The sequence below is a fragment of the Salvia miltiorrhiza genome, chromosome 8 (assembly GCF_028751815.1).
Source record: "Salvia miltiorrhiza cultivar Shanhuang (shh) chromosome 8, IMPLAD_Smil_shh, whole genome shotgun sequence".
NCBI classification, from domain to species: Eukaryota; Viridiplantae; Streptophyta; class Magnoliopsida; order Lamiales; family Lamiaceae; genus Salvia; species Salvia miltiorrhiza.
In genome coordinates, this window is record NC_080394.1 from 13,405,830 (window position 1) to 13,430,018 (window position 24,189).

A 24,189-nucleotide genomic window follows, 5' to 3' on the forward strand; every position below is an offset into this window, starting at 1 on the left:
TTTAGCATTTCATACATATTACGCATTTTTTATTAAAAGACAAGTATAATAGTAATAATAACAAACAATATTTCATAGATTATATAGTTTTAAATAACAAAATTATCCTTAAATTAAGTATATATGAGAGAATATAATAACCAAATACTCTTTTATAAAACAAATTATTTTATAATAGGTATAAACATATATCTATATATATTTTAAAACTTAAAAAAAAAAAAAATGGGAGGGGGCTCTAGCCCCCTCTGGCTCCGTCTCTGGCTGCATTCATCCATCAAAGTAATACATTCACCTAAATCTTAACAATCCAAGAACTGAAATGATTCTCACGTTCATATTTTAAAAATGTTTTCTTATTTTAACCTCCTCATATTATATATATATATATATATATATATATATATATATATATATATATATATATATATATATATATAGGGAGAGGTTCAAATAAGAACCACTAAATAAAATTAGAACAGAGAACCATTTTAAACCATTCGATCATCAAGATCTACGGTGGATGCATCATCTTGGTGGATGAATGCAGATCCTGGGTTCGAATCCTGAAGGGAGCAAAAAATTTATTATTTTCGGATGCATTAAATTTAATAGCGAATGCATTAATTTATATAGTAGATGCATTGATTTTAATGGTTCTTATGTTCTCACGATAAGTGTGGTTCTCACTATAACCGCACCCTATATATATATATATATATATATATATATATGGGTTGGGTTCCGGTGGATCCCTATGCTTATAATAGATCCGTAGATCCAAATCTAGACCACACATTTATGACATGTGGCGCATCAAGATGGTGACACGTGGCAAGGCATTTCAAGGCAAAATCTGGAGAGGGGTAAAATTGGAATGTAATTTTCGAAATTCAAAAAAAAAAAAAATTATATTTTCTCAAAATAGGTATATTTTAGACGCATAAAGTTTCATACGAGAATGCATGAACTTTCATATAAAAATGCATAAAGTTTCATATAAATATGCATAAGATTTCACCCCACCCCAACCCCACCCCCCACACCCCAGAACCCCACCCCACCCCAGAACCCCACCCCCACCCACCCCCTACCCCCCCACCCCCCCACCCACCCCCCCCCCCCCCCAAAAAAAAAAAAAAATTTTTTTTTATTTTTTTAAAAACTGATTTTCTGACCACTGACCCACCCCTACCCCCACCCCACCCCCCACCCACCCACCCCCCCACCCCCCCCCAAAAAAAAAAAAATTTTTTTTTTTTTTATTTTCTCAAAAACTGATTTTCTGACCACTGACCCCCCCCACCCACCCACCCCCCACCCACCCACCCCCCACCCCCCCACCCACCCACCCCCCACCCCCCCAAAAAAAAATTTTTTTTTTTTGAAAATCAGTTTTTAAAAAAATAAAAAAATAAAAAAAAATTTGGGGGGGGGTGGGGGGGTGGGGGTGAGGGTGGGGGTGGGTCGGTGGGGGGTGGGGGTGGGCCAGCAATTAGAAAATCAGTTTTTGAAAAAAAAAAAAAAAATTTTGGGGGGGGGGGGGTGGGGGGGTGGGTCGGTGGGGGGTGGGGGTGGGCCAGCAATTAGAAAATCAGTTTTTGAAAAAAAAAAAAAAAAATTTTTGGGGGGGGTGGGTGGGGTGGGGAGGCAGGGGGCAGGGGCTGGGGTGGGGTGGCGAAACTACCAGATTTATTAAAATGAAATGCATTTTTTGTATAGTTTAATGCATTTTATGTGAAAACTTTATGCATTTTTGTTTGATTTTATATGCATGTGAAACATGCCTATTTTTGGGGGGTGGTAATGGGGAGGGTTGGGGGGTGGTGTGGGCTGGATTGGGGGGTGGTATGGGGTGGGGTGGTGAAAATACCAAAACTGGAAAAATTAAATGCATTTTTCTGTTCAAAGTTATGCATTTCATGTGAAAACTTTATGCATCTTTGTGTGAAACTATATGCATCTAAAATATATCTATTTTGAGAAAATCTAAAAAAATATATATTTTTTTTAATTATTAAATCCGAAAATTACATTCCAATTTTACCCCTCCAGATTTTGCCTTGGAATCCTTGCCACGTGTCACCATCTTGATGCGCCACATGTCATAAATGTGTGGTCAAGATTTGGATCTAGGGATCTATTATAAGCATTGGGATCTATATGATCCCATTCCTATATATATATATATATATATATATATATATATATATATATATATATATATATATATATATATATATAGGGGGCCGCTCCAATGAGACCCCCTAATTTTAATGAGATTTAGGGCACGATCTGGTGCGTTTATTTTATCAATCCTATGGCTGATATTGTATCTGGAGGGAGAATTTTTTTCGCAGGGTTCGAATCCTGGAGGGAGCATAATATTTTAAATTTTGTTATTCATCAGTATATACTGCATTGTTCATCAGAATATATGTCTTGTTCATCAGTATATATGTCTTATTCATTAACAATTTTTTAAATTTTGTTTTTCATCAGTATATACATCTTGTTCGTTAGGAATACGTTTTGTTCATTAGTATTATGTGTCTTATTCATTGTCCTAGTGTTTCACGAAAAATAGGGGGTCTCACTGGAGCGCGCCCCTATATATATATATATATATAGGAAGGCTAAAATAAGAACGCTTCTTAAAATATAAATTAGGAATCATTTTCAGCCCTTAGATCATCAAGATCTACGGTTGATTCATGACCTTGTTGGATAAATTCATGGTCCTGAGTTCGAATCCCAAAGGTAGCAAAAAATTATTTTTCGCAATTCATACCTTTATATAGTTTATTCATGCGTTTTATACATAAAATTCATGCATTTTTGCTAGTTCGTAATTCTTAAAATAAGGGTGGTTTATTGAATAACCACCCCCTATATATATATATATATATATATATATATATATATATATATATAGGGGAGGGCTAGAATAAAAACACTCTTAAGTGTATAAAATATAAATGATTTTCAGCCCTTAGATCATCAAGATCTACGGTTGATTCGTAACCCTTTTGGATGAATTCGTGGTCCTGGGTTCGAATCCCAAAGGTAGCAAAAATTTATTTTTCATAATTCGTAACCATGTTGGATGAATTCGTAACCCTGTTGGATAAAATTCGTACATTAAAAAACGTTTATATTTATATTTTAAGAAGTATTTTTACTGTAGCCCTCGCTCCAATGAGACCCTCTAATTATAGTAAGATCTAGGGTACAATCTGGTGCGTTTATTTTATCAATCATATGACTGATATTGTATCTGGAGGGAGAATTTTTTTTGCAGGGTTCGAATCCTGGAGGGAGCAAAATATTTTAAATTTTATTATTCATTAGTATATACTGCATTGTTCATCAGCATATACTGTCTTGTTCATCAGTATATATGTCTTATTCATTAACAAATTTTTAAATTTTGTTTTTCACCAGTATATACATCTTGTTCGTTAGGTATAAGTTTTGTTCATTAGTATTATATGTCTTATTCATTGTCCTAGTGTTTCACGAAAAATAGGGGGTCTCACTGGAGCGCGCCCCTATATATATATATATATATATATAGGGAGAGGTTCAAGAAAGAACCATAAATAAAAAAAGAACGGAGAACCATTTTCAGCCATTCGATCATCAAGATCTACGGTGGATGCATCATCTTGTTGGATGAATATAGAACCTGGGTTCGAATCCTGAAGGGAGCATTTTTTTTTTAAATTTTTTTAGTGCATTAATTTTAACAGCGAATGCATTAATTTTAACAGTGAATGCATTAGATTTGATGGTTCTCTCGTTCTCACAAATAATGTAGTTCTCTCTAGAACCACACCCTATATACATATATATATATATATATATATATAGGGGGCGGTTATTCAATAAACCACCCTTATTTTAAGAATTACGAACCAGCAAAAATGCATGAATTTTATGTATAACACGCATGAATAAACTGTATAAAGGTATGAATATCGAAAAAATAATTTTTTGCTACCTTTGGGATTCGAACTCATGACCATGAATATATCCAACAAGGTAATGAATCAACCGTAGATCTTGATGATCTAAGGGCTGAAAATGGTTCTTAATTTATATTTTAATAAGCGTTCTTAATTTAGCCTTCCCCTATATATATATATATATATATATATATATATATATATATATATATATATATATATATATACTGCACGATCTAGGGCACGATCTGGTGCGTTTATTTTATCAATCCTATGACTGATATTGTATCTGGAGGGTGATTTTTTTTCGCAGGGTTCGAATCCTGGAGGGAGCAGAATATTTTAAATTTTGTTATTCATCAATATATACTGCATTGTTCATCAGTATATACGGCCCTGTTCATCAGTATATATGTCTTATTCATTACGAATTTTTTAATTTTTATTTTTCATCAGTATATACATCTTGTTCATTAGATATATGTTTTGTTCATTAGTATTATATGTCTTATTCATTGTACTCATGTTACACAAAAAGTAAAGGATCTCACTGAAGCGCGCCCCTATATATATATATATATGTGTGTGTTAGCTAGAACGATACGTTTAATTTATTGGAGAGGCTACACATAATTCCATAGCAAAATTGGAATTTAATGCAGTAGTCGCCGTCGTTTACAACTTTCTTTGGGTTGCACATATATATGGATACATGAGCACATGTGGTGTATATATACGTGGAGCACGAAAATTACCATATTTGGATATTTGATGACTATATATATATAGCTTCATAGTATGTCGCCTACCTCCTTCTAATCCCACCCATTTTCTGTGTTATCATATCATGTTGTGACATGTCACATGATGCCTGCATATATCATCAACAATCCTCCTAACAATTCTGTGGTCACCATACAATACAACCAAATTTCTCTCCTTAATTATAAATATATATACAATCAATACTGCATTCATGATTTTAGTCTGTTTTTCTCTTCAACTCTGTCTCTGCCATTTTATCCGGACCATTCGTCAATTTCTTTTTTTGTTAAAGAAAATGGGAAAAAAACGAATGAATGCATCGTGGGCTTCTGCCTTAAAAAATACATAAATTATAGTCTGCAAACAAACCGCTATCGATCGACAAACAACATGTGGATAATAAGTACAAGCGATTAGTAGGGCGACAAATTTCCTCATTAGAATGTTTAATTTGCTCATGGCTTATTTGATTTTTGGCTTACAAGTGAATAAGTTTTGTAAATTAATTTTAGATCTTATCTTAAAACTAAATTGTCAAACTGTTAACAAGGGGCTGAATTTGTATGGAGTCCATCCACCCCAAGCCAAATATATTTAGACAGTTCGTACCGTAATATTAACATACAATATTTTCATATATTAAGTAGTTTGAATATATTATAAATAATTTATTAATAGATACTTGGCGAGCTAATTATTTATATTTAAGAAATCAATGACGTATACTTATTGACGAAAAACGTTGCAAGATCTTCTCTCAATTATTAACAAAATATATTTGTAATATACACGACTAAACTGTCATTCATCAACTCATCTTACATAAGATTTTGCAAGTCGTTTTTGACAATCTACACTATATAAAATGCTTTCCCAACAGAAGCAGTGACTATGTAAAATCTATGTCAACTTAATCATTCGATAAATCAATTCAAAAACTAAATAATTAATCAACACGCTTTGCAAATTTACCTAACGTTTTTTTTTTCTAATTGGTACAGCTAGCCTGTTTTGGTAAATGCATATGCTCCATACTAACCTCTCTTATTTGAATGCCTACAAATATAATTCCAAAAACAAAAATAAGTATATTTTAATACGTTATATTCTAGCCATACAAACTTTTGAAACTATTCTTCTTGAAAATTCTTTGGTTGATTGCCAAATTTTGTCTTCGGATAGCTTTATCCAACTAGTTGACAAGGCTCCATAATCAAGTAATCTTTTACGTACTTGATTTCGAATAGCAATATTAAATTTTTTAATTGATTTTCGTAATCACGAATTACAAACATATTGATTCTTTTTTTTTTTTTTACTTTGATTCAACAAGTATACTGAAGCTTTGGAATCCAAAGTCACCTCGAATCTACACTTTTTGGTATAATATCGATTATTAATAGTTCACAATTTTTTAAAGATGAATTATAATCAAATTAAAAGAAAATCATGGCCTAGCCTCTCACGGCTGTTCGGCTGCTATATAGTAACACATTTCAATCTTTCATCAATATTAATAAACAATAATATGTGATCATAATTATAAGGGGTAATTGCTTGTAAATTCCTAACGTTTACACGGAATTGGTTTATGCACCTATTTTTATTTTTCTTCTTTTAAATACCTAACCTTTTATTTTTGTCTCAAATTTGTTCGGTCACCGGTTTTTTCTTACGCCGGCGCCGGAAATGCCACTGTGGCAGCCGGAATCGCTGATTTGGCAGCCGAAAATTGATACATAGCCTATTCATTGACACGTGGCAAAAATTTTTTAAAAAAAATAATAAAAAAGAAAAGTAAAATCCCCCCCACCCCCCTCGTCTTCTTCCTCTCCCCCTGCCACCACCACACGCCGGCGCCACCACCACCAGCGTCGCCCCCTGCCGCCACCACCACCCTCTCCATCCCAGAGCCGACCAAGGCAGCCGTGCTGGAGGCCGTGCTGGAGGCCGTCGCGGAGGCGCTGCGCCTCGGCCTCGTGGAGTCGCGCGACGCCGCCACTTCCCCCCACACAATTCCGTGAAATTTCAGAAAACTAGGATTTGGGGGTGGGGAAGAGAAAGGGGAAGACAATGGGTGGATCTGGGTGCTCAATTGATGGAGGGGGCGGCATCGCCGCCTCGTAGTGTTCAATTGATGGGTGAAAAGGGATCTGGACGCTCAATTGATGGATGACTCTGGGAGCTATGTTTCGCAGAGGTGAGGGAATTGCCGGTGGAGGGTGCGGCTGAGACTGAGCTCGCTGGTGGCACGCGAATCGCCGGTGGTGTGTGGGTGGTGGCGGCAGCGGCGGCAGAGGGTGGCAGAGCCGGGTGGGGAAAGGGGAAGACGATGGGTGGGGTGGGGAAGATGATGACATAGATTTTTTTTTTTTTTTAATTCCACATGTCATGAATAGGCTATGTGTCAATTTCCGGCTGCCAAATCAGCGATTCCGATTGCCACAGTGGCATTTCCGGCGTCGGCGTAAGAAAAAACCGGTGACCGGACAAATTTGAGACAAAAACGAAAGGTTAGATATTTAAAAGAAGAAAAATAAAAATAGATACAAAAACTAATTCCATGTAAACGTTAGGAATTTACAGGCAATTACCCCTAATTATAACATCATCATTCGGCATTCACAATCACAATCACAATCACAATCATCACAATCCCCAACACCACCACCATACCAAATAATATGCTCAAAAATTCAGAATTGAAACTAAAATGCTAACGAATTTTTAGCATCAACTAAAATGCTAACATTGCAATGCATAGAAAAATGAAAATTACAGAGAATATTACAAAAAGGCGGTCGTGTAGAGTAGCGGAGTTGGCCCGACTCACAGCAGCGCTAGAGTAGTGGAGCTGCGCTCATGGAGTCGCGGTCGCTGCTCGACGCGGCTGTGGAAACAGCCGAGTAAGGGGTGTGGTGGGGTAAGGTAGTCGGCCGCCGACTCGCCGGTGCCGAGGGAGGCATTGGGAAGAGAAAGGAGGGGACAGTGCCTTAATTTGATTTGAGGTGCAATTTTTAGTTGAGTTTTTTTCAATCTGCCATTGCATGTAAGATTAGTGATAGCAAATTTGATTCTATAAGATAAGATGAATTTTCAAGATAAAGATCGGTTTTTTTTTATTGTTATAAAAAAAAAAAATCGATTTTTTTTGTGCGTAAATAATTAAATTTAATTGTTCCATAAGAATTTAAAGGACTAAGTTCGTGCATACCACATTAATTAAATTGGAAGAGCAAAGTAATAGTAATACTAGAAACATGTGAATAAATATGTCAAAATATGCCTTCAAATTTTCTTTTGCTAAAATAATCATATTCAAAACTTGTAAATGTGATCAACCTCATCAAAATCTTATAGGAGACTAACAAAATTCCGCATAAGGATGAAACAAGTAAGAAAAAACGAGTATCCAACCTGAGCACCTAGTCCAACATCAGCTACGTGCAACAATAAAATAATAGACATTAAAAACGCATTTGTCCTAGTTACAGTTACAGATTCAACATAGCATGGATATTCAGTCCAACCCCATCGGGTGTCGGGCTATTCGGACTATAATTTTATCAGATTAAAAATTCTCAACTCTAGTCCCCTCATATTGGCGGGCTAATCAGGATTAGTCCACGGATTTCGAACCGAATTAACATCCCTAATTACATGTGTATTTTGAGCGAGTTTCTCTTGCATTCTACGAGCTTATGTATCCTATAAGCTCTACCATCATATTTTACTACTAATTACTACGCATCTTAAAAATACGTGTATCGCGATTAGATAAATTTAATATGGAAATGTAGCAGAGAAACCTACTCATTGCCACCTTGGGCCCAAATCTAAATTCAATGCTCTAAAAAGGCTGCTAATCCCTAAAGCCCGTAAATCTAAAAGCCCAACACGACATACCAGAGAAGAGAGGGTATCTGTCATTTAATATTGTTCGTATCCTCAATTTTAAAATCCATTTGACTCGACCGTTAGAGATTCAAATTTCTAAAAACCCAACAGCACTTCTCGCTTTCACTTATGGCTTTGCACCAAAGATAAAGTAGAGATTCAAATTCCACAAAAGATATGACTTCAAGAAAACACAAAACTCTCGAAGAAACCACGAAAATGGCGATGCAGACGCCAAATTCCTCTGTCAAATCGTCGCTCACAGTGGACACCAATCCATCAGAAACGAGAGACATTTTCTATTTCCCAGGCTGCAAGAAAGATGCCAACTGCAAGTGCGAAATCTGCATCGCCAGCATAAACGCGACGCTCGATTTGATGCCGCAGAGCACCAACCGAAGCTCCTTCACAAAATCCTATGCCCCACGATCCTTCATTTCAAGAAGCCCTGTTTCTTTCAACTCTTCCTCAGCTGATCTTTCCACACCTAAATCAAGTGCTCGGACGATGACGGGTGTGCCGGCCTCTCCAACTCCGGGTTTGACAGAAAGAATTTGTCGTCAGAAGAGAAGAAATGATGATTTGAAATATGGGGTGTTTTTGTTGAGAACATTTTGGTGTTTGATCCTTGTTTTCGGCGTGGAGTATGGGGCTTCTTGGATGGTCTCTGGGGTTGCAAAGGCTAGGTTATCTCCGGAATTTGTCAAGAATTTGGGTTCGAAATCGAGGGATTTCGAGAGTTTGAGTGGAAGGCTTGAGTTCTTGAAGAATGAGTTGGAGAGGTTGGTCGGTGGAGATGTCTTGGGCTGCAGCTCTGTTGATCATTCCTTGTGGAAAATCAATCAGGTTTGTAGTGTGTATAGTGTCTCTTTTTCTTGATCTTTTGCTTTTGTTTGAGGTGTGTTGTGAATTGGATTTAGGATGGGCTGCTGCTTACCTCGCGATGCGTACTCTATGAATCGATGATCGAGGAGGTAAGCATTTGGGGATGGCCACTGCAGACTGCTGGATTGCTTGCAGCTGAGTATTCTGCAAGATCTTTCACAGTTATAACAGGAAGAGTTAGAGAGGTAACACAATCTACTATAAGATCAACTTGCAGATTTGCACATTTTATGCCATGTTTATAGCTTTGATCTACATTTCTGGATTCACTTTGTCAGTGGTCAAATGGGGATGCTAAGTATCTAGTTCGGGAGGCCGGTAACAGTTCATGGACACAAGAAAAATGGAGTACCTCAGTGGTGCAGCTTGAGTCGAACACATGGATCCTCGAGTACAGAAGGAGCTTCATCGGGCACAACCCGAAGTTGGTTTCAGCTGCGATAGAGTTCTTAAGATTCAAGCTCACAATCCAGTTTAAGAAGATGGAGAGAGAGTTCTGGTTGGCACCTGCATTTGGAGGCCAAAATTCTGATGATGATAGACTAGGGCACATCGTGCCTCCTACATGAGAGAGTTAGTCATGGAAGATCATCTCTTCTCAATCCTCATGAGAGAAGCTCTTCATGTTTTGTTGATGCTGCTATTTCTTGAACAAGGGCACATATATATGTAGTGGTAGTAATTTGTAGACACAAATTTTTGCAATAATATATTTATATTCACTTTTTATGGAATAATCATTTTGTCTCACCAGTAGTCCTTGCAAGAACACACACCATCTCTACAGTGATGAAATCTAGTTCTATCTCTGATGATAATATCTCTATCCAACACCCTCGCCGCCATCTTCATGAAGTTGTGGCAGTCCTCACAGATCCTAAGATTCTTAATTATGCGAATCGTGGATTGTTTCTCCTTGCTTATCAACCCGTAACACAAAGCTAGCTTCTCGCTGTGCCAAAGAACGGCCTCCTTCTTCTCATCTTCGCTCAAATCCGTCAAGACACAGTCGGTGTTTGGAACGTAGCCTACCTCTCTCAGCTTGGCAACCACCTCGTCTAACTTAGCGTAGATCTCATCTGTTTGTTTATGACTCTTGTCCGCTGTCAGAAACGTGTGTATATCATCATCCGTTTCAATCATGCTGCATCCTCGTTCCTTTGATACACCTTTATGCTTCATGGCATTCCTCACCACTCCTACATTCTCCCACTTCCTCTCTTTCGCATATATGTTTGATAAGAACACGAGGGCTCCATCGTGATCAGGATCTATCTCAAGAAGACGTTTTGCAGCGAATTCGCCTAACTCAGACTCACCATGAACACGGCAGGAAGCCATCAACGAACCCCAGATGACAACATTCGGAGCCATAGGCATACTCTCTACTATCTCCAGAGCATCTCTGAGACGACCAGCTCGACCATAAAGGTCCACCATGCATCCATAATGCTCTAGCCTCGGAGCTATTCCATATTCTTTAACCATTGATTCAAACAACTTCTCTCCCTCTTCGACTAATCCTGCATGACTACAAGCATACAAAACACCCACAAACGTGATCCAGTTCGGTTCAACATTTTCAACTCTCATCTGTCGAAAATGCCTCAGGGCGTTGTCCACATCCCCGTGTGTGGCAAAAGCATTGATCATGCTCGTCCAAGATATCACGTTCTTCCTGTGCATGCGGCCATATACCTCCTTCGCTCTGTCAAGACTGCCACATTTCGCATACATATCAATCAGGGCATTAGCGATAGGCAAAGCCGTTCCAAAACCTTTCTCGTCCACATACGAACAGATTTGTGTAGACTTATCCAGTGCGCCAAGACGAGCACATGCTGAGATAACACTCAGCATGGTGACTTGATCGGGCTTAATTCCATGATTCTGCATTTCATGAAATATCTTAAGAGCTTCACGAGGTTCATCACTATTAGCATAACCGGAAATCATGGCACTCCAACACACCAGATCTCTATCAACCATTTCAGCAAAAATGAGTCGAGCAGCTTCAAGATTGCCGACTTTTGAGTACCCAGTGATCATGGCAGTTGAAGCCACCACGTTTTTTGGCTTCAGTTCGTCATAGAAACTCTGTGCCAAGTCCATGGCGCCAAAGCTGATATACATGTTCAAAAGAGCAGTTTGCAAGTGATAATCAAAGACGACATTGCTCTCAGATATATATCCTTGCACTAGTCTCCCAAAATCCAAATTCCCAACACGGCTGCACGCAGCAAGAATGGTAGTAAAAACTCTCGCGTCCGGTTGTACCTCAGAGCTCTTCATCTCTTCCAAGAGAGCTAAGACATTATCAAAAAGCCGGCTTTGACAATATCTGTTTGATCAAGAACCCGAAATTACAATCAGCGAAACACCCCAACCAAGAATGGTTCCTCATCTTGCAACAACAAAATTTAATCCTCATTCAACTCTAATAACTAAATGTTGAATATGATAATAATCCAGTTCTTTTATTATTGCTGTCAACATTTCACACTAATATATGTATATAAAGCAGTAACGTGCCACAAAATCTAAACTTTCGAGTTTGTTTACCAGAATTTTTTTCTATTAATCTCCCTTTTGTGGAAAGAACATGATCATATCATGGTAAATGAAAAGATTCAATCTTTAGAGAGCTAAATAGAATCACTGAGTATAATAATGATCAAGCGTAACTGAAAAGGTGAAACTCACCCATCGATCATGATATTCCAAGTGACGACATCTCTCTGAGGCATTTTATCGAACACTAGACGGGCCTCCGAGATCAGCCCACAAGCGGCGTACATTCCCAGCAAGGCAGTTTGCACAAAAGGGTCGGATTCGTACCCAAGTTTCGCGGCCAGCCCGTGAATCATTTTCCCTTCACTGAGCGATAGAGCTCTCGACGCCGCTTTTAGCAACGGCGGGAAGCTGTACCTGTCGATGGGGAAGAATTTGTTCTGCATCGCTTGGAAAAACACGAGCGCCTTGTGGGGGCCGTCTGAGCGGGAGAGGTGTTTGAGGATCTTGTTGGGAAGCTGCGGCGGCGGGGGGCTGTCGGTAGGGATGAAGGAGAGTAAGGAGAGGGCGTAGGTAGGAAAGGGGAGGGAATAGAGGAGGAGTTGGAAGAGGTGGTGGTTGTGGTGGTGGTGGTGGGAGTTGCGGAGGATCTGAGCTTGGATTTGCTTGAGGTGGGGGAGGGCGGTGGCGGTGGAGATGAGGTGGGCGAAGTTGGGCGGGTGGCAGAGGGGCGCGGGCACAGGAGGGAGTGCGGCGGAGGGGAGAGGGTGAGCCATGAGTGTTGATGAAATGAGTGTCCGACTTCGATCTCTAATTTACTATTTCCCTCCTTTAACTTTAAATAAAATATCGGTTTCAAAAAAAAACTATAAATAAAATATAAAATAAAACTAAAGAAATTAAAAATATAAATTCATAATTACAAAACAATACTCAACATTTGCAAGTAAAAGTTTCGTTTGTGTCCAAAAATTATTTTAAGTGTCTTGCTATAGCATGTAAGAGCATTCGCAGTTGACTTACTTGATAGCCTACTTCACTACTTGATAGCTTATTTGATAGGAGGGGACCACAATGAGTAAGGAGACCACATTGGGTAGGGCTTTATACGAATCGAGCCAAATACCTCAAGGCTCGGGCTCGGTTCGTGAAGATTTGGTTCAGCTCGAGCTCGAATTCGAGCCTACAAATGAGCTCGAGCTCGGCTCGCTTATATAATACCAAGCTCGAGTTTGGTTCGAATTCGGCTCGTTAATTATTCGTTTATCTCGAGCTCGAGCTCGGTTCGAATTATTTATATATTAAGGTTTCATTAAAATAAAAAAATTATTTTGTTCATATATTACTAGACTATTTATGAATCATAATTTATAATTTGTTTTTAACAAATAGATAATTTATCAAGTTAGTAGTAATTTTTTAAATTATGAGTATTATTTTTATTATTTAAAAAATATTTAACAAATAAAATATATAAAATTATTATTTAATGAACCTATTCGCGAGCCTATTCGCGAACATATTCGTGAACCTATTCGCAAACATATTCGCGGATAGGCTCGTGAGTAGGATCGAGCCGAACATGTTCGCGAGCTCACGAGCCGAACATGCACAGGCTCGAGTTCGGCTCGATAATTTTATCGAGCTCGGATTCGGGCTCGAGTTCGACTCGTTTAGAAAACGAACAAATTTTGAACGAACTTTTTTCGAGCCGAGTCCCGAATAGTTCGCGAGCAGCTTGGTTCGTTTGCACCCCTAACAGTGGGATTACTTGATAGCTTACTTGATTTTTTTAGTTTTGATTTTTATGCTTTTCATTTAAATTTAAGTAATTGCTCAAATTTAAATAACACAATTTAATTCAAATTTAAATTGCATTAATTTTAAAATTCTAAAAATTACATAAAACTTAATTAAATAAAAATAATTCATAAAATATCTATTCCGGTCCTAGAGGTCTGAAACGTGCCCAAACGTGCTCCATCAAATCATGTTGGAGCATAACATGCATTTGCCTATCTCGGAGAAGTGTATCTCTTTGCACGTATTCCTCGAAGGAAATCGGGGTTGCTCCAGCACTCTATCTCGTCCATGATCGCTTGAGCTACACCGTCGGATGAATCAGATGAAGAATCGTGCATCGGTTCCGCCATTTTTTGAAGAAAAAGAAGGAAATATTGAAAGAGAAATATTGGAAGATTGAAGGAGAAGAATTGTTGTTGTGTGAATGAAGAAGAAGTTTAGGGGTATTTATGATATGAAATAAAAAAAAATGGAAAAATCGTCAAAATAGCCGTTGAAGGCAAAAAAAAAAAAAAAAAAAAAATCGGACAAAGCCGTTGGAATGAAATTTGAATTTGGTTTTTTTTTTTAATTGTGGCACGTTACACGCGCTTGATTTTAGGCGCATCGTTATCCGTTCTATCGGATAGCACTCGAGTAGGGGGGGCTGCATCGCCCTACTCGATCTCGTCCTTACTCGAGTAGGGCGTTGTGGATGCGATATATTTGATGTGGCCAAAATATTTAATGCGAAAATATTATAATCAAAATAAATAAAGAGTTAGAAACTTAAGCCTTTAAATATAATTTTGTTCTTATTACAATTAATATACTAATATACTCCATATAATAATCTCAATCTCTAATTTTCTTCATAAAAATTACTCCATTTTTGGTGATTTGTAAACCACATCAGATATGACTATAGTCACATACGTGGTCGGTCGAAGGCATCAGAAATAATTTTTGAAATATAAAATGATTTCTTTTGAGAAGTTACTGATATTTATTTACTCAAATAAAAATGAGACGAAACGACGTCGTTGCCAACAATGAGGTTAATTTGGAATCAAATTCGTCGTACTCGTAGGGGTGCGGAGTGTGGAGAACTGGAGATGAAAATCAGCAGCAGTAGAACTCATTGATGAAATCATTTTTATCGCTTCACCTAGAAAATGGACGCTCTTCTAGATCTTGGACCAGTTCCCGGCTCAAAGAAGGTAATCCTCTCAACTTTTTTTTTCTTCTTCCTGATAACACTAATTATGATATTTTATTTGTTTTTGCACTAAAAAGTGTGGATTCTATTGTTAATGTTTGTCGTTTTGGAGATTAATATTGAAAATTTGGTGATAGGGTTTTCTAATTTGGCTTTGTTTTTCTGGAATGTGTTCGTTTTCTTAAAAATGACTTTTAGAGAATTAAGATCGGTTAGAGCCAAAATTCGAACCGAATTGTGTTTGAGATTATAACTTGAATGTTCTGCTCGTGATCTCCGTAAAATTATACCTTTGTCGAAGTTTTCATTTTTCCGTGTTGGAACGAATGAGCAGGGGCAATGGACACCTGAAGAAGTAAATTTACTGCATTCATGGAAAGCTCCGGCTAGAAGAGATTTTTATGTTGGTGGTCTCGTCGGTTCAGTTGCTTCTTGGCTAGGTATTCGTGTTGATCATTATTTTGCTGGTTTTTATTTGTTAAATAGGTTGTTGCTTATAGATTGTTTCACATGGCAAAGTCATGCCCCTTTACACATGCTTGTCTGCTGGCCTGTTTTTATTGCGCACAAGAATGGCTTGTATTTGTTAAATAGTTTACTGCTTTTATGTCTTTTGCTTAGTGTAATGATCTGTTGTTGATGCTTACTATTGTTGCCTAATTAAACCGCCACCATCCTTTTGTTGACAGTGATGAAAAGACTACCTCAGAAGCCACGTCTTCTTCTTTCTGCGGGTAGGTGACATCCGCATCACTTGTGTACATGCGTGAATGGGTAATTGTGTGTGTGTGGGGGGGGGGGGGGGGGAGAACCTGTGGATCCTTTAGTAAATAAGGAAAGGCTGCTCTTTAAATTATAATGTGAATGTAATCGACTGCTATGTTGAATAATGTTGTGTTTGCTGCTGCCATAGATATTTCGGCCTTGTAGCCCCTACATGAATAGATGCTTTTACATGCAAATTTGTGCATATTTTGCAGTGATTTTGGCAGAAACCTAACTCACGCATAAACAAGGATATGTCTGTTTCTCAATATGTATAGTTAGGATGATCATCAGTAGCTCGAGATCTAAAACTGTTCGGTTTTATCTTCAGAATGTGTACTCGTAAATGATTGGAAACTGTAAAAAGGGTGCAAAGTAAGTAGATGTTTTCATGGGCAAATGGTCCAATGTACTTTGGGAAGTATTATCAATTTTAGATGCCTTGTCGGTGTTGTGGTTATTGGAAGATACTATTAATTATTGTTTTCTGACTGTTGTTTTTTTGAAGCTAGTTGGAGTATAATTAGGCAAAAGATTATTCATATAGTGTAATAAATGATTGACATTTTGAAAAAACGAACACATCATACTGAAAAAAGCAAACACCTTTTCGTCTATATCAAAGGGAAAATAGACGATGGAACCAAAATCAAACACTGCATATTTTCTCTTCTCTTTTAATGAACTTTGTTTTTCATTTTATAAAGTCTGCAGCTAGTTCTTGTTTGGTTATTCCATCATATTCTTTTAATGATTCAGGAATGCCCATTCGAGGACTTGTAGTTGTAAGATATATATGGAATGTAGGTGTTATGTGCATTTTCTGCAAGCATAATTTTTTTCCTAGCATCTTCGATAAACAAGAATACGACTGATTTATCTACTTCTTTATACTTTATTAGGGACTGGTGTTGTTTTTGGACTGACACTATTGGTGAGATCTGCTAACTCATCTCTTGACTATATGCTTTCACTGCACGGGACTCGGGTGCAGAGAGAATTGGTACTCAGGTAGGTTTTCCTAAACTCTATTCGTCTGTGCATTGATTATCTTTTCGAACCTAATGAATTACTGGTGGAGATGCATTACTCGTGTCTTGTATATGCTAGATTTATCCCCAAAAAATTGTCTCCCCCCCCCCCCAACAACCTCCTCTCTCTAATCCCCAAAGACTGGGGAGATGATGATTTTCTGAACTAGAAAAATAGTGATTGGCAAATTCATTTCATTTTGCTCTAAATTTTCTCATTTTGATTGGTAATTTCTATTGTTTGACTGTGTCCTCAGAATGTTGAATAGACATCAGAACGATCCTCGGGTACATCAACGTATCTCCAAGTACTTTTACGCTGAAGTTGTTTACAATGATTCATCAGTAGACAAGGCTTTGTATAGATGGCGTTACAGAAACTCGTCTGGAGATCTCATCACTCCTCAAACTCAAGGTAGCCCAGAAACCAATTCAAACGAGAATGATGTCAAGATGACTGCTAAAGAAACCAAGCAAGTCTATGTGAGTGACTACTAAAATTTTAGAGATTCAAGACGGGGAAGTATTTAAAAGCTTTGCTCGCTCAATCCAACTAATACATCGCATAAACTCAATTCAGAATGGAGTCTAGAATGACCGTATCTTTGTGTTTTCTCGAATTTTAGGCAAGTGCAGGCGGCAACACTGTGGAGAATCCATTTGATCTCATTTTCGGGCTTCCTGAGAGTATAGAGGAGGTTCCTGATCAGCCTGATGCACCCAGAATATTGTCGAGGAGGCAGACACGAAGAGAGAAACGATTGCACCATAGGCGTAGGCATGTTCGTCACGAGGAATCAGAGATTTAACTTGCCAAGCAACACACCATGGCGACAGGTAAGTTTAGCTGCTTCTTGGACATGATTTGTTGCTTGATAATCCTTCCTGCTATTCTATATCGATTCTTTCCGATACATTCCTAGAAATCGGAACGTATTGATCTGTGTTGGAAGGCAATGCTTGCAAACTATGTGGGAGCTGTTATGTAAGATCATTTCTTGTCTTTCTTGGGAAGAATATGATCTGATGTGTTTCATTTTTCTGATAAAAGGTGGTGCGGTTCCGTTATGAAATATTAACTTGAAGTAGCTCAACTCAAATGCCAATTCTTTTCACAAATCCTATATATACCGAGCTGGAAGTATTTGTTGAACGATCACAATTTAGACACTTGGTTTCGGGCAAGTTCGATTGAGTTGTTGGCTATTCGGCTCAGGTCAATCAAACTAAATTTTTATTGTATTAGAAATTTTCGGCATTAACAATGCATATCTCCTTTCGGCTTTCGGTCTAGCCTATCAATCCATGAAAGTTTACGAAAAAAAAAAACTTCCGTTCCTAGTAAAACTTACCCCCTCCACCCCATTACAAATGTCTCACTTTCTATAATGAGATGTTCTATTACAAATGTGTTTGTCATTTTTTGGCAATATATTCTCTAACACCTGATTTAAATAATTTTCACCAACTCACTTTATCTATTTTCTATATTTTTCTTAATCTCCGTGTCTAAAAGTAATGGGACGAAGGGAGTATTAAATTTTTTTGGGGGATGTTAATAAAAAAAATTTCCTTTATACTTTTAGATTATACTCCACTAAAAGCCCCTCCAAATGTGAATCACTTAAGGAGGTCTTAAGTGGTTCCCACTATTTAAGAGCTTATTTCCCACAATTGGGCTCTTTATTTTTTGACTCTTAAATTTTATTTTTTATTTTATCTTAATTTCAAATACATTTTTAAATTAAATTAAACACTAAATTAATGACTTAAGTTTCATTGTTAAAATTTAACATTACATTAATCAAAGATTAAAATTACATTAAAATAAAAATAATATTCTACATTAATTTAAATAAAATAACATTAAAATAAAAATTATAATATAAATAATATTAAACTAAAAATTATATTAAAAATTTACCATCCTCTGCGACGTTGAATTTCCGCTACCATGTGTTCGTGAAACTCCAACTCGGTTGGATTCATTTGCGACGTATCTTTTTGTCCATGAAGATTGATGGCAATAGCTCTTTCAAAAAAAAGAAAAAAAAAAAGAAAAAATTGAAGCATATGCTGCACTCCCATGTTTTTCAAAATTATTCCCCTTTTTTTCTATTGGACGTGGTATGCATCTCTCTCTCTCTCACACACACACACGAGCTGAGCACGCGCCCTCTTAGAGAGCCTCGTTACGGGTGCTCTAATAATATTTCGTTTATAACATTTTTCACGTTTCCACCATTTCTAATATATTCAACAACATTGTTTTAAAATTCATGTCACTTTCTCCTAAAAAGTTTTATTATGGGCGGATGGAGTAATACATATAAATATTCTTGGTAACTTCACTCTTGTAACAAAACAATAAGTTTTGTTTTCTCATCTAATACCTAACCTCGTTTAAATGCAAAAATAAATGTCATTCTAATTTTCACAACTAATAAAGTAACATTGCGAGAAATGATATATTATTTTCTAATTTCAAATTTGATAAGTCTCCTCAAAGGCTTCAACTATTGAAGTAGAGAAGTGAACATGATGATTTACAATATTTGAATAAAAAATCAAATACGTTTTACAAATATCTACAGTAAGCCTTAGTAATAATCATACACAGGAACTAAAGTAGTGAAATTCAACAATCAAAGAACAAAGAAAATTTCAGTCCATTGAACTATTTAGACAGCTCAATCATGCTAAATAGATTTTGAACTAGAAATGTTATGCCCTAATCCTTAACTATTTTCTATCAATTGGGACCAATCTATTTGTTTCATACTGAATCGGCATTCCTATCAAATTAATTAAATACTTCTCTACCACCCATCCCTGGAAAAATAAAAATGCAAAATGCATAATGCATAGTCTTGTAACTGAAAAAAAATGTTTTTGTTAGTATCTATGCGAATAACATTTCCCCCTACAATAACAAAAACACCAAAATCTGGAACTGCTTGTCGTTCTAACACAATTTCAAGAAGGCATTTAGATGGTGAACTGGTCGATGACAACACATTGAAGGAGCATACGGACCTCTAAAAAACCACCAAAACTTTGAATTATAGAGACGAGCATATTCATTATACATTCTGCAAGAAAACGTTTCTCTTGCATTTGGTAACAGGTACAAAATTGTGATATTAAGCATCAGAATTTTCTGTGGAGTTCCCTACAGAAAGCTAGCTAAAGCTTTGTCGATGCTCAATACCTAGACTGAATTGTTCCTCAAGAATATGTTTAGGAACTCTACCAAATCCCTTGGAGACTTCTCCCATGTCCTTGAGTCGGGACACTTCCTGCTTCACCTGAGAAACTCTACTCAAGACTGCATCGAGCAATGAGTCCTGGTTATCGGATAAAGATGTATGCTTTGAGAGGGCAGACCTCTCTCTCTCAAGCTGTTCGTAGAGATTAATGATATAGTTCTTCTGAGCTGAAAGCCTTTCCTCAGCAAGTCTGTACTCAATCTCTTGCGACTTCCTTAATGCATCCATAATGTGATCAATTTCGTTCTCAAGTTTTAGTGATTCAACTCGATAGTCAAAATTTGATGACAACACTGGAGGCCACCCCAGTTGACAGTCTTCTAGCTTGCTCTTTGGGAATTCCAGCAAACCGTTGGCATTTGGAGACAGCCCAACTACTTGTATGAAGTTCACAAAATAAAAGTAAAATGACAAGTATGCAGGGAAGGAAAGGAAAGGAAAGGGAGGCCCTAGCTGAGATGTTATAGCAGTTTACATGAGGAAAGCAGGAAGATTAAGACTAAGTGCCTAATCGGAAGATGAAGACTAGTTCCATTTTCTCTTCAAGAAAGCAACTTTTTTAAACGGTGGGTGTCAAATCAAGAGGATGCAAATGAATTGAATCGAAGCGAATATCATTGTATTCAATTCGTATTCATAAAATGTTTACATGTTCAAATCGGTATTCGAATCTTACTTGCGATTTGAATTTGATTAGTACGCTGATTCGTGAATATTCGAATCAAATCGAATATTCATATAGATTTTTTTTAAAGTGTATTCTAAACAACACAATTCAAATACTTCATCCACAAAAAATAGTCCTAAAAGTAACGGCACAAGTTTTAATAAAAATAGTTGAGTGTATTGTGAGTGGAGAAGAAGCCTCACTTTAAAAGTACCGTTATAATAATTAATTGTATTATGAGTGAAGAAAGGGACTCATCATGTGATAGAAAGTTTCTAAAAATAGAAAAGAACTAATTTCTGTAGATGTTCCAAAATGACAATAATAGACTATTTTTTATGGACGGATGGAATATATGATTTGAAATTTCCTATTTTTCGATTAAATTCGAATTTATTCAAATAGCAATTTTGAAGAATAAATTTTTAAAACAATATTTTAAATAATATGGAGCTATGTCCAATGCACTTGCCTAATGCACACTACTCAATAATAGTAGATGTTAGAAGATTATTCCAATGTTCCAACTCTCAAATCATAATACAAGCCAAAATTCAAAAGTTTACATAACATAACCAAGAACGATCAATGCATTAATAAAGAAAAGTTTTTTGTTAGCAAGTTCATCAAAATAGCACTTCACTATTTTAATCTTTTTTAATAAACAAATATATGTATACATATATATATTTGATAACTAATCAAATTAAAAATAGTATTTATATTTGTATTCGAATAATAAAATTTATAATTTGAATCGAATATCGAACCGAACCAAAATTATTCGATTTGTATACATCCCTAATTACTCCAACTTAATGAAGGTGGAACCAAGATTACTTAAGAATTTTAATTTTAATCACTCCTACGGTCAGTCTTGTGAAGAAAATCTACGCGCAGATGATTTTTTCTAGAGTGTAAGAACAATTTTGGCATTTCTAGAACAGCATACGTGAAAATTTGAAGAGGTGTTAAGAGCAAAATACCAGAAGTATCTTCAGAGACATTTTCCATCTTCCAAATATCTTCCAGATAATTTCCACTCTTAAGCTGATGAAAATATAATTGACAGGTCATCATTGTGGCAATTTGGAAAAGGCTTATGAACAAGAAAGTATAACTGCTTTGAGAAACAATAATTAGCCTACCATTTTCTTCAGATACCTTTGACATGGCTAACTGAATATGACCCAACAGCTGCTTCGCACTTGTTCTATTTGATCCACGCAACACACGGATGCCAACATTCAAGATCTTCTCAATGTCATCCTGCGAGCCATTTGATTCACAATCATTTATTAGTCTGGTAACATGTGAAACCAGATCAGTTCTCGAATCACAGCGACGGCAATAATACTCTGCATCCAAACCAATAGTCCCTCCAACTGTCCCAGCCATGTAAGCTCGTAGAGCACAGTCAATATGACAACTATGTCCACAAGCATTACCCCCAATATCAGCTTCACATCTAATGGAATTGTATTCTTCAGAAGCTTTATCGATAGTTTGAGAACATAATATGCAACAACAATCTCTGCAGAAACCAACTTCACCACAGCAAATATCACAGAACATGATTTCCGAACCAGAGTCCTCCCGTGCAGCTAAGCTGCTGCAAAATCTATTGCCAGCTTTACAACGTGCAACGCTATCAGATCCTGGATTTTCTGCAGGCTCATGCAGGAGCCTGAGCATTTCTTTATCAGCTGCATTTGAAGCACAACAACAGAGCAAATCAAGTGGCAGAAGGAAAAAATGAATATGTCATTACACAGAACACTTTTCGGACACAAGCAAACTTTATAACACACAAGCACAACATGATGCGAACCTTTCTTGAATAGTTTTGAAGGAATTCTCCAGCTGAAAGAGGCAAAGAAAGCATCAACATCTGCACCAGGGAATTTTTCTCGAATATAATGTTCAAGGGACAGCCTGCTCGCGAAGCCTTTTCTATCTCCCATCTTGCGGAACCTGCTGGGAACATACAAATATCTATCCATAAAGTATCCTGAAACAGCAATTCTTTTCCCAACTTTCCAGCGCCAGTTATCACCAGGATTAGGCCAATCTTGAGGAGCATATGGAAGGCCTTCACCTGAATCATGAACAGAGACTGGATAGAGACTGAGACCAGTTCTGACAAGCTCATATGAACTCTCTTTGCTTTCTCCCGGACTGTCAATGTCCATAGACTCCTTTTCTGGCTCGCAAGTCATTTAGGCTCTGTAAATGTTATAACAAATATGGCTAAAATAATGCTAATAGACAACAAGACACTCAGTATTTAACTTATGATTAACCAGCGTGCCACATAAAAGAACAAAGAGAGAAGGACATGTGCAGGCCCAACAAAATTTGTACAGAAGGGACGAGGAGCTCATGCAGTATAATTTGAATGTACAAAAATGGACTTCCTTCAAAAAAGTATATTCATTTGAGACTCCAATTCTAATTTTTAATTGCTTAAAACCTCTTTTCTAGTAACCACCCTCGATGAACTCCACTCATAATTTGATCAAGCCTGTTTGAATCAGACTTGTTGCTACTCAAATTAAAAGCACATTCAACTTAATCTATTTACTATCCTACATTCTGATAAACAATTCATAATCAGTTCACTTAGAACAAAGGCAATGCTGCACGATCAAACACAAATGACATACCTCAGGAAAATGCGTATCATGAACTCAAAATTGCAAAAACAGCACGAACCAAACAGAGTTAGGGTTTCTGATTCTGTTACAATATACAATAAACACTTAATCTGCAGAAAACAATAAAAATAGTAAAATTACTTCATCTGACAAACTAAAAATTCATGCAGCAGCAGATCAAACAACTCAATTGAAGAAACTGATGCCGCGCAAAACCTAAATGGGTGCAAAATTGTAGCCATAAACACCTTCAAATGCACGCATTCACCAACACAAAAACAACGAAGATATTCAATTTGAAAAAGTCAAATTTCAAATACATACATGCTCCTCAGAAAAATATACAAATGCCAAATTGTACTAAGCTTACAGCGAATTCAATTCAGAAACCCTAATCAACAGTACATATTATTGAAAATTGAGAAACACTATAAATAGCTTGTTAAAATTAAAGAAATGGCAACACTAGTAAGAAAATGACTGTTCTACCCCTCAACTCAGATTTCGTTGTCGGAATATATCTGGATTTCCGTTGCCTGCCCGTCGAGCTTCGTCACGCTCCATTGCCGCGCGTGAACCGTCGGGCATTTCTTTCTGCCCTTTCTCTTTTTTGGTTCGTTATTATGAGTAAATACAATTCCAACTTTTTTTTTTAGGAAAAATACAATTCTAATTTAAAAAAAAAAGTTAATTACTTATAAAATATTGAACTATTATCAAATTTTAGATTTTAAATTCAAATGTTTAAAGGTAGCATGATAATTACTGAATTT

General features: G+C 36.8%; 4 protein-coding genes across 38 annotated transcripts; 2 read left to right on the forward strand and 2 right to left on the reverse strand.

Moving 5' to 3' along the window:
- Positions 1 to 8,657: 8,657 nt before the first annotated feature.
- LOC131001162 (pentatricopeptide repeat-containing protein At4g14820) lies at positions 8,658 to 12,832 on the reverse strand. Of its 4 annotated transcripts, none has more exons than XM_057927443.1 (5): positions 12,219 to 12,832; positions 10,023 to 11,856; positions 9,868 to 9,950; positions 9,568 to 9,659; positions 8,658 to 9,162 (listed from the first exon to the last, which is right to left on the reverse strand). In XM_057927443.1, the coding sequence occupies exons 1-2, from the start codon at positions 12,800 to 12,802 to the stop codon at positions 10,263 to 10,265; spliced, it is 2,178 nt and encodes a 725-aa protein (XP_057783426.1). In that variant the 5' UTR covers positions 12,803 to 12,832; the 3' UTR covers positions 8,658 to 9,162; positions 9,568 to 9,659; positions 9,868 to 9,950; positions 10,023 to 10,262. The 4 variants fall into 4 exon arrangements, with proteins under 4 accessions (XP_057783426.1, XP_057783427.1, XP_057783424.1 ...); XM_057927444.1 differs by having other exon boundaries at positions 9,568 to 9,668; XM_057927441.1 differs by having other exon boundaries at positions 8,658 to 9,659.
- LOC131001163 (uncharacterized) lies at positions 8,808 to 10,252 on the forward strand. The gene is made up of 3 exons (XM_057927445.1): positions 8,808 to 9,476; positions 9,551 to 9,700; positions 9,794 to 10,252. The coding sequence occupies exons 1-3, from the start codon at positions 8,808 to 8,810 to the stop codon at positions 10,082 to 10,084; spliced, it is 1,110 nt and encodes a 369-aa protein (XP_057783428.1). The 3' UTR covers positions 10,085 to 10,252.
- Positions 12,833 to 14,814: 1,982 nt separating the features above from the next.
- On the forward strand, positions 14,815 to 18,114 carry LOC131001167 (uncharacterized). Of its 3 annotated transcripts, none has more exons than XM_057927481.1 (7): positions 14,818 to 15,028; positions 15,362 to 15,467; positions 15,717 to 15,761; positions 16,695 to 16,803; positions 17,081 to 17,306; positions 17,450 to 17,660; positions 17,875 to 18,114. In XM_057927481.1, the coding sequence occupies exons 1-6, from the start codon at positions 14,984 to 14,986 to the stop codon at positions 17,630 to 17,632; spliced, it is 714 nt and encodes a 237-aa protein (XP_057783464.1). In that variant the 5' UTR covers positions 14,818 to 14,983; the 3' UTR covers positions 17,633 to 17,660; positions 17,875 to 18,114. The 3 variants fall into 3 exon arrangements, with proteins under 3 accessions (XP_057783461.1, XP_057783464.1, XP_057783462.1); XM_057927479.1 differs by having other exon boundaries at positions 17,747 to 17,896; XM_057927478.1 differs by having other exon boundaries at positions 14,815 to 15,028; positions 17,450 to 17,896.
- Positions 18,115 to 19,856: 1,742 nt separating this feature from the next.
- On the reverse strand, positions 19,857 to 24,029 carry LOC131001164 (uncharacterized). 30 transcript variants are annotated; one of them, XM_057927466.1, is made up of 6 exons: positions 23,906 to 24,029; positions 23,426 to 23,526; positions 22,591 to 22,985; positions 21,924 to 22,465; positions 21,746 to 21,809; positions 19,857 to 20,466 (listed from the first exon to the last, which is right to left on the reverse strand). In XM_057927466.1, exons 3-6 carry the CDS (start codon positions 22,976 to 22,978, stop codon positions 20,006 to 20,008), a joined length of 1,455 nt encoding a protein of 484 aa, XP_057783449.1. In that variant the 5' UTR covers positions 22,979 to 22,985; positions 23,426 to 23,526; positions 23,906 to 24,029; the 3' UTR covers positions 19,857 to 20,005. The 30 variants fall into 30 exon arrangements, with proteins under 30 accessions (XP_057783449.1, XP_057783434.1, XP_057783442.1 ...); XM_057927451.1 differs by having other exon boundaries at positions 19,857 to 20,469; positions 23,906 to 24,028; XM_057927459.1 differs by having other exon boundaries at positions 23,426 to 23,498; positions 23,906 to 24,015.
- Between the last annotated feature and the right edge of the window lie 160 nt (positions 24,030 to 24,189).